The following is a 9,126-nucleotide window of genomic DNA, read 5'->3' as shown; positions in this document are numbered from 1 at the left end:
TTACAATATTTAAAAGACATACTATAAAAAGATTATGGTCAAAGAATAACTCATTTGACTCTCAAAATCTAAACACAAATAAATTGAGACGGAAGAAGTACAAATTAAAATTTTCAATAGTTATAAGTATCAATTGAGACGTTCAGTATATTTTTGGCCTTACTTTAATATTGAGAAAAAAAGCTGCCTATCATGCTCACGTGGGAAGATCTATTGTAATGTCCAAAAAATACTCACTTCGCTACTATTTTTTTTTTGGTCCGTTCCAAAATGAATAATCAATTTCTAAATTTGGTAACAATTTAGCTAACTTACCATTCTATCCTTAATGAGAAGCTCTTATTATCACACAAATACTCTGAGCTCTTTTTTAACTTGCTTAGGACCATAAATTCCAAAAACTTTCATTCTTTTTAAACTCCGCAAACAAATTCACATAGATTGAAATGGAGGAAAAGTTAATCAGTCCAAAGGTCTATAAATAGCTCTAGATATTCATAGACATCTTCACCCTTGTACTCATAAACCAAAAGAACAACTAAAACCTCAAAAAGATATACGTAAATGATGATAGACTTGGAGCTTTCAACCTCTTTACTCTTTTGCCTCATTCCTTTCCTCTTCCTCTTGTTCATCAAAACCACTTTAGCCAATCTTTTCTCATCCAATAAATCCACCAGCAAGATCCCAAAATCATATCCAATTATTGGTTCCTGTTTCTCGATCCTAGCAAACAAAGAACGTCGAATTCAATGGACTTCTGATATTATGCAAAACACTTCCAACTTAACTTTCACTCTCAATCGTCCTTTTGGTTTTCGCCAAATTTTCACAGCTAACCCCGCCAATGTCCAACACATGCTCAAAACCCAATTTCACATTTACCAAAAAGGTGATGTTTTTAAAACAACTATGGCTGATTTTCTTGGTGATGGCATATTTAACGTGGACGGTGACATTTGGAAGTACCAAAGACAAGTTTCAAGCCATGAGTTTAACACAAAATCTCTACGCAAGTTCGTTGAAACTGTTGTTGATACAGAACTCAACGAAAGGCTAATTCCAATTCTTGCTACTGCTGCTGTTGAAAAAACCGTTCTGGATTTTCAAGACATTTTACAAAGGTTTGCTTTTGATAATATTTGTAAAATTGCTTTTGGCTATGATCCTGCTTATTTATTACCATCTCTTCCTCAAGCAAAATTTGCTGTTGCTTTTGAAGAAGCTGTTAAGCTAAGTAGTGAAAGATTTAATGCTATTTTCCCTTTTGTATGGAAAGTAAAACGAAATTTCAATATTGGATCTGAGAAAAAAATCAGGGTAGCTGTGAATGAAGTTCGTCAATTTGCAAAAGAACTCGTGAAAGAAAAACAAAAAGAACTCAAAGAAAAATCATCACTCGATTCAGTGGATTTACTATCAAGATTTTTAAGCAGTGGCCATTCGGATGAGGACTTTGTTACAGATATTGTTATAAGTTTCATTTTGGCTGGTCGTGACACAACATCTGCTGCTTTAACATGGTTTTTTTGGTTAATTTCTGAACACCCAGAAACAGAAAACCAAATCTTAAAAGAGGCTAAAGCAAAATCCGAAAGTCCAGTGTATGATGAAGTGAAGGACATGATTTACACACATGCTTCACTTTGTGAGAGCATGAGATTTTACCCACCAATTCCCATAGATACTAAAGCTGCTACAGAGGATAATATTTTGCCAGATGGTACTTTTGTGAAAAAGGGGACTAGAGTAAGTTATCATATCTATGCAATGGGGAGAGTGGAGAACTTATGGGGAAAAGATTGGGCAGAGTTTAGGCCAGAGAGGTGGTTAGATAAGGATGAAGCGTCAGGTAATTGGACTTTTGTGGCTAGGGACACCTATACTTATCCTGTTTTTCAGGCGGGACCAAGAATTTGTTTAGGAAAAGAAATGGCATTTTTGCAGATGAAGAGGGTGGTGGCTGGTGTTTTACGGCGGTTCAAGGTGGTTCCGCTGGCAGAAAAAGGTGTTGAGCCGGTCTTTTTGTCTTACCTCACTGCGAAAATGAAAGGTGGTTTCCCTGTGACAATTGAGGAAAGGAACGGTACGGATATTTGATCTTTCAACTATGGCCAAAGAGTACGAGGGTAAAGGTTTTTATTGCTTCTTCCACTTACCTTAAAAGTGTTTGGATTTTGTGACATTTATTTATGTTTGTATAAAGCTGCTTTATAAGAAGTGAGTATTATTTATTAGTATTGTTCTTAATTGTAATTTATGTAACACTTTTTGTTTCTTTAACTTTAAATTATATAAATTTTAAATTTTATTTTTTATTATATTGTCATTAAACAATTAGTATAATTTATAATATTTTATATCATTTTTAGGTATTTAAATATTAAATTAATCTGATTCTATATAACTTTAAAATTAATCAACTTGAACGGACGAAGGGAGTAGTATCATTTTGCTATGAAATTCAATGAATCCGCTAGAGATCTTTTTTGTTTCTTTAAGCGAAAGAGGAATAAGAACAATATTGCGTAGAAAAGTAGAGAAATAATTCTTATTGATTTGAGATGATTTACATGGAATAGATAATTTAGCTACAAAATAATAAATCCTAAAATCTCTAAATAGATATTCACTTTAATAATATAATTTTATAACAGTTGCTAAATTATTAAATGCTTTTTAAGTGCTTTACAACTTTGGAGTCCAAGCACGTGCTGTTTTAATTGGAGCTTATGCTTTCTAGAGAAATTGTTTAAAAAAGAGTAAAATCTACTGAACCCCTTAGTATTTTATTATTAAGAAACGATATATCCTTCTATCTTTTAAATAAAGCTGGTAACTGTTTTGAACAATATTTTCTGACGAGTTAATTTATTTTATAAGAAAAATTCAAAATTTTGAGTCCGCGGGGAAGAAGTCTTGTCGCCTCTTTGTGCAAATCTCATGGATGCTATTCTTTGCTGTTTTTATTTCCCCTCTAGCATTAATCATGTCTTGTGGTGGTGCAGAGAGGGAAAAAACCTATTCATACACGATATACACACTAAATCTAGTTAACTATAGAAGGTAAATTAAGGTCTATGTTTTATTTTTAATAAATAAAAAATTCAAAAAGGTAATACCGTCCTAAGAACTAACGTTAAAACTCTTTAGGGTTGTCATCTTTGTTTCCCGCATCAGTCATCTTCTTGCTGCATCTTGTGAGTTGTGTTCTGTTCTTTTAATTTATTTCCCCATTGAAGATCGAAAATGTAATTCTGAATACGAAGTGTTAGGAGTTCAAACTAAGAACTATCAGCTTAAAGGAATTGGCATATAGTATGTTAGTCAACCTCATACTTCTAGTATAATATATTGCTGAGAATACTTTTTTGATGTCCAAACTTTGTATTCTAGGAGTGACAGGTACATGTGCACGTTGAGAGGACTAAATTTAAGGTCGTTCTTAAAATGCATATATAACTTCAATATTTTGATTACTTGGTCTTTTATATTTTAATGCATGAGTTTTGGTGGATTTTGTTTATGCGATTGAATATATATATTTCTTTTATGTGGTTAAATATTTTGTAAATACTTAAGACTCTTCTTTTGAATATCAGCATGTCAACTTTGGAGAAGACGACCAATGTTGAGAGTCACGAAGAAGTATTGCTTGAAGATATTAAAATTGAAGAAGATAATGAGAAAATCATAGAAGAAAAAGTTTCAAAAAATGTTATAATTGAATTAGAAGAGATCATGAACGATCAAATTGTTAAGAATAAGAAAGAAGCTTATAACTTATATTTTGAATATGCACCCTCCAAAGATTTTAGTGTAAGGAGAGATGAATAGTACTATTTTCAAGATGATGTGGTTGTTCGAGAAAAAATGTGGGAGAAAGATGAAAAGCAAAGGAAATCCAATAAGGTATCTTGCAGTCACATAAAGGAAATCCAATAAGGTATCTTGCAGTCACATAAACATGCGATCTAAGTATCCTGCAATGATAATCTTTACGTTAATTTATAATGGTCCTTTCGTGATGGATAGATTTGTTAAAGAGATAATCATGAAATGGATTCACCAAAAAAGAAATTGTATTGGTGAAAAAATAGATATGACACGCGGATTAATGATATGTTGACATGTGGCATTTGAATAAAATCAATAAAGAAGAATGATGAAGTACGGTTAACATACCCATGAGATTGTTTACAAAAGATATTGTATCTGACAACTGAAAAGAAGAGACAGTCACAGAATGCATGAAGACTACAAAATAAGAAGATTCATTGATATTTACGGATATAGAAAGGGAATCAGAATAATCCCTGATTATGCGTGGTTATCTATTATTGTCATAAACGAATATAAATAATTTAAGCAACAGGCAATTAATGCAGTTAATGTTAGTTAGTAATGAACATGAATTAAGTGGGAAAAAGAGTTACATATTGTATCCTTATATAAACTCTCATTGCCATACTTTATGCGATCATCAAAGAATTTAAGAATATATGCAATTTGTCTTTTACTTTTACTTCTCCGCTTGATTGAAGATTTTATTCTCAATTCATGGAAGAAAGCTACAACAATCAATAAGATTTTCTTTTTTCTATTATTGAATATTGAATTTCATTACCTTTTTTATTTTATATTTGAAAAAGTGAAGTGAATTTGGTTATTAGAAATTCGTTTTATATTAATATTTGCTTTGCCACAAAAACTATTTTTTTGTCATACAAATTGATTTCGTTAAAGGGAAACTAGTAATCTTTTCTCTTTTCATATTTTATCTTTAACAACGAAATATGTCTACTACTAACAAAATTTTTCAGGTGGGCGATGACGATCAAGGAAGGCAACAAGGTGGAACTCCACCACATCATACACCCGTATTTCCGAGAAAATTCACCTGAAAGATCTATTAATTGTAACGATGAACATCAAATCGATGAGCAAACAAATGAGCAAGACGACTTAAAGCAGTATATTTCTCAGGAGATTAGTGAAACTTTGCGTGTTTTTACAAGTAGATTTTCAAATATTGTGCAGGCTCCACTATCAGTAAATACAACCGTGAAAAACTCTCATTCAGGACTTGAAAACTCTGAAAGTGGGGAAATGCTAAACAATTTTGGAGCCGGGGGAGTCAGGCACACCAAAAAGTTCTAATTTACAAAATTTAGTACTAACCTTGTAGAAGCAGCTCAAGGAACAAAATGAGTGGATAGAGCAGATATCAAAAGTTCCGCCCCTGATCAAAGGAGTAGATATAGACAAATATTCACAACAACATTGGAAGTCGAGTGCAACACCGTTGACAATTTCCAAAAAATTCAAAATGACTGATATCCCTAAGTATGATGGGACTACTAACCTACGAGATCACGTTACCCTATTTACCACAGGGGACAAGAGCAATGACTTAACCAAGCAGGAAATTGAATCGGTTTTACAAAAGAAGCTTTAACTTGGTATTCACTCTTACCTGAAAATTCTATTGATTCTTTTGCTGAGCTTGCAGATTCATTCGTAAAAGCACATTAGGGAGTTCAGAAATTAGAAAAAAGAATGAAAAATATCTTCAAAGTAAAACAAGATAGTACGAAACTCCTTAGAGAATTCGTAGATGGATTCCAGCGGGAGATGATGATATTACCTCGTGTACCTGATAATTGGACAGCTATGGCATTCACAGGTAATTTGAATGAGAAAAGTTTAGAAGCCATGAGAAGATTAAAAGAAAGCTTGTAGGAGTTTCTTGCAACTACTTAGAAGGATGTATATAACATATACAATACAAAGTTGCAAATAGAGGAAGATACGATGTCTCATCCAAAGGTAGAGGAAAGGTTCGGGTGTAGACATTCAGAAACAAAGAGGAGGTTTGAAAAAATAGTTACGAGCCTTACATGGTACCCGCATGATGAGATTCTAGGTCAAAACAAGAGCATGCACGGTTTTCGATTCAATAAGAAAAGAGATACAACAAGAAACAATGATCAAAATTACCGATAAAGATAGTTGATTATAATTTCAACATCAGTATGCCCGATTTGGTACCTGTGTTGAGAGGTATGACTGATAAAGTACATGGCGGAAAGAGATAAGGACAGATCCACCAAAAGAAGACAGAATTCCTGTGTGAATTCCATAATGATCATGGCCATGGAACAGCAGATTGCAGACTTTTGCAAGGGGAGCTTGAATATTTACTGAAAAAGGTTACCTCACTGATTTATTTAGTAAAAAAGGAAAATAATCTTATATGAAAAACATGCAAGAACTACCAAAACCCTCGTCACAAAAAAGGACGGTAACTATTATAACCAGGGGTGAGGAGGTCAATAGAGTAATGTACACAACAACAAAAAAAGACAACCAAGATCTCTATTACCTACAAAAAACGAGTTTGTCAAGCTCTGGAATGAGACAACATAACATTTGAAGATAAAGATATGGTTGGCTTGATCATCTCTCAAAATGATGCATTAGTAATATCTTTACTTGTTCATGATACTAATGTCAAATTAGTTTTGATTGACCCAGATAGCTATATGAATATCATACAGCTGAGAGTAGTGAATGATATGCAAGCGATCAATCATATCATACCCAACGCTCGATCGTTGTCTGGGTTCGATAATTCAAGATCATATCAAAAGGAGAAATTATGTTGGCAACATTTGGAGAGGGTGCCGTCAAAGATACTAAATTTCAAGTGGTGAATGCAGACATAACCTATAATATGATTTTAGGAAAGACATAGATTCTTGACATGGATGTATTGTCGTCAACATTGCATCATGTAATCAAATTTCCATCACAATGGTGGGTTCGTCAAATTAGAGGAGATCAACAGGCAGCGTAAAAAATCAAAACAACTACAATAGAAAGTGAAACACTCAAAGACAGAGATGAGAAATAGCAGTTACAGAATTCAGTTGAGGAGAATGTAACTTCCACTTTAACTGAAAATCCAAAAAATCAAGCTGATACAAATTCAAGGCCCGATGTGATCCAAAAGCTAGAAAAGAATGAAAATATCAAAACAACCACGGAGGAGCTCGAAGCTGTTATATTGTTTGTTCATTGGCATGATAGAAAAGCTTATATCGGAACAAACCTTATCTTGGAGATGAAAAGTAAGTTAATTGAATCCTTACATGCTAATGCTGATTGTTTTGCTTAGTCGCATTCAGACATGACAGGTACACCACTAGAGGTAATGACTCATAAGTCTAATGGAGATCCATTACACCCCCTGTAAAGCAAAAGAAACGAAAGCCAGGAGCATTCAAAAATCAGGTAATTAAAGAAGAGGTATAGAAACTTCTAAAAATTGGCTCAATTCGAGAGGTAAAGTACCCTAATTAGTTAGCTAATAATGTTGTAGCCCACAAAAAGAATGGGAAGTGGCACTCTACCGCAGGTCATGAACTTTTAAATTTTTTTAGATGCGTACTCTGGTTATAACTAATTAAAATGGATCCTTGAGGAAAAGACTTCTTTTATTATAGAAAGGGGGACTTACTACTATAAGGTCATACCGTTTGGTTTGAAGAATGTTGGAGCTATATACCCAAGGTTGTTGACCAAAATGTTCCAAGAATACTGGGGTAAAATCATTGAAATCTACATTGATGATATGTTGGTAAAACTAGCACGAGCAAGAGACCATTTCTAGCATTTAAATGAAACCTTTGAGATACTCCGTGTCTCTGCAAGTATAACATGAAGTTGAACTCGAAGAAATGCGCCTTTGGTGTGGCCTCAGGTAAACTTTTAGGTTTTCTTATTTCTAATAGGGTAATCGAAGTGAATCTCGCTCAAATCAAGGCAATCAAAGAAATAGCCGTTGTGCTCACAAGCAAGAAAGAAGTACAAAAGTTAACAGGTAGAGTAGCAACTCTTGGGAGATTTATATCTAAATCCTTAGAGAAGTGTTTTAAATTCATTTTGATATTAAAAAAAAATCAATTTGAATGTGCTGACAAATGTCAACAAGCTTTGAAGGATTTGCAAGCATATTTATCGAAATTGCCCCTGTTATCAGAACAAAGAGACGGAGAAAGGCTACTCGTCTACTTAGCTGTATCAGAGGTAGCAGTAAGAGCAAGGCTAGTGCATGAAGATAAAGGTAAGCAATATCTAGTTTTTTATGTTAGCAAATCTTTTCTAGATGTTGAGGCACAATATCCTTATTAAGAAAAACTAGCACCTACGACCTTATTTTCAATGTCATCCCATTTTTGTTGTAACTACTTTTCCGTTGAGGAATATTGTGATGACCCAAAAAGTCATCTTTTGTTTTAGAATATATTTTTATGTTTCGAGGCCTTGAAAACCTCTTTTTATCTCTCTTCAATTTGCGTGCACAATCTGGGTGCGTTACCGGAAAGTTTTTGTGTGAAAAATTTAAGAAATAATAATTTTTGACTTAAAAAGATGATTTTAGTTGTCTTCGGTTAATATTTTGGGTAAACGGATCCGGATCTATGTTCTGATAGTCCCGAAGGGTCCGTAACAAAATATGGGACTTGGGCAAATGTCCGAAATCGAATTCTAAGGTCTCTAGCCCAAGAAATGAATTTTTGAAGAAAATTGTTTAACTGAAAATATAATTGTTTTTGGAAATTTAATAAGATTTAATCTTGTTGGTATCAGGCCCGTATTTTGGTTTCGGAGCCAGGTACATGTCCGTTATGGTATTTTGACCTTATTTGTGAAATTTGGTGAAAAACAGAAGAGATTTAATGTAATTCGGATCCTTGGTTGAGAAAATAGAAATTTCGAACTATCTGGAGAATTTCATGAGTTTTGGTGTTGAATTCATAGTTTTAGATGTTATTTTGGCGATTTGATCGAGTGAGCAAGTTCATATGATATTTTAAGACGTGTGTGCATGTTTGGTTTGGAGCCCCGAGGGCTCGAGTGAGTTTTGGATAGGCTACAGAGTGATTTTTGAACTTAGGGAATTGCTGGTATGCTTCAACTGAGTTGCAGGCCTCAGACCTCGCAAATGCGAGGTCAGGGTTCGCAATTCCGACCACTGTCAACATCGCAATTGCGAATAATTCTTCGCATTTGCGACCAACTGGTTCGCATTTGCGACAGCAGCAGAAATGCGGAAGGTTC

General features: G+C 33.9%; 1 protein-coding gene across 1 annotated transcript; it reads left to right on the top strand.

Moving 5' to 3' along the window:
• The first annotated feature begins 515 nt into the window (after positions 1-515).
• Positions 516-2,240, top strand: LOC104230473 (cytochrome P450 94A2-like). The gene has a single exon (XM_009783298.2). The coding sequence runs from the start codon at positions 565-567 to the stop codon at positions 2,098-2,100; it is 1,536 nt and encodes a 511-aa protein (XP_009781600.1). The 5' UTR covers positions 516-564; the 3' UTR covers positions 2,101-2,240.
• The last annotated feature ends 6,886 nt before the right edge of the window (positions 2,241-9,126 follow it).

This window comes from Nicotiana sylvestris, chromosome 9 (genome assembly GCF_000393655.2).
Source record: "Nicotiana sylvestris chromosome 9, ASM39365v2, whole genome shotgun sequence".
NCBI classification, from domain to species: Eukaryota; Viridiplantae; Streptophyta; class Magnoliopsida; order Solanales; family Solanaceae; genus Nicotiana; species Nicotiana sylvestris.
Note: the sequence above shows the minus strand (reverse complement) of the source record. Positions and strands in the feature narration are given on the sequence as shown.

Bases quoted from the DNA above. Each gene is read 5' to 3' on its own strand.
- LOC104230473 (XM_009783298.2), top strand. From the start codon at position 565: ATGATGATAGACTTGGAGCTTTCAACCTCTTTACTCTTTTGCCTCATT.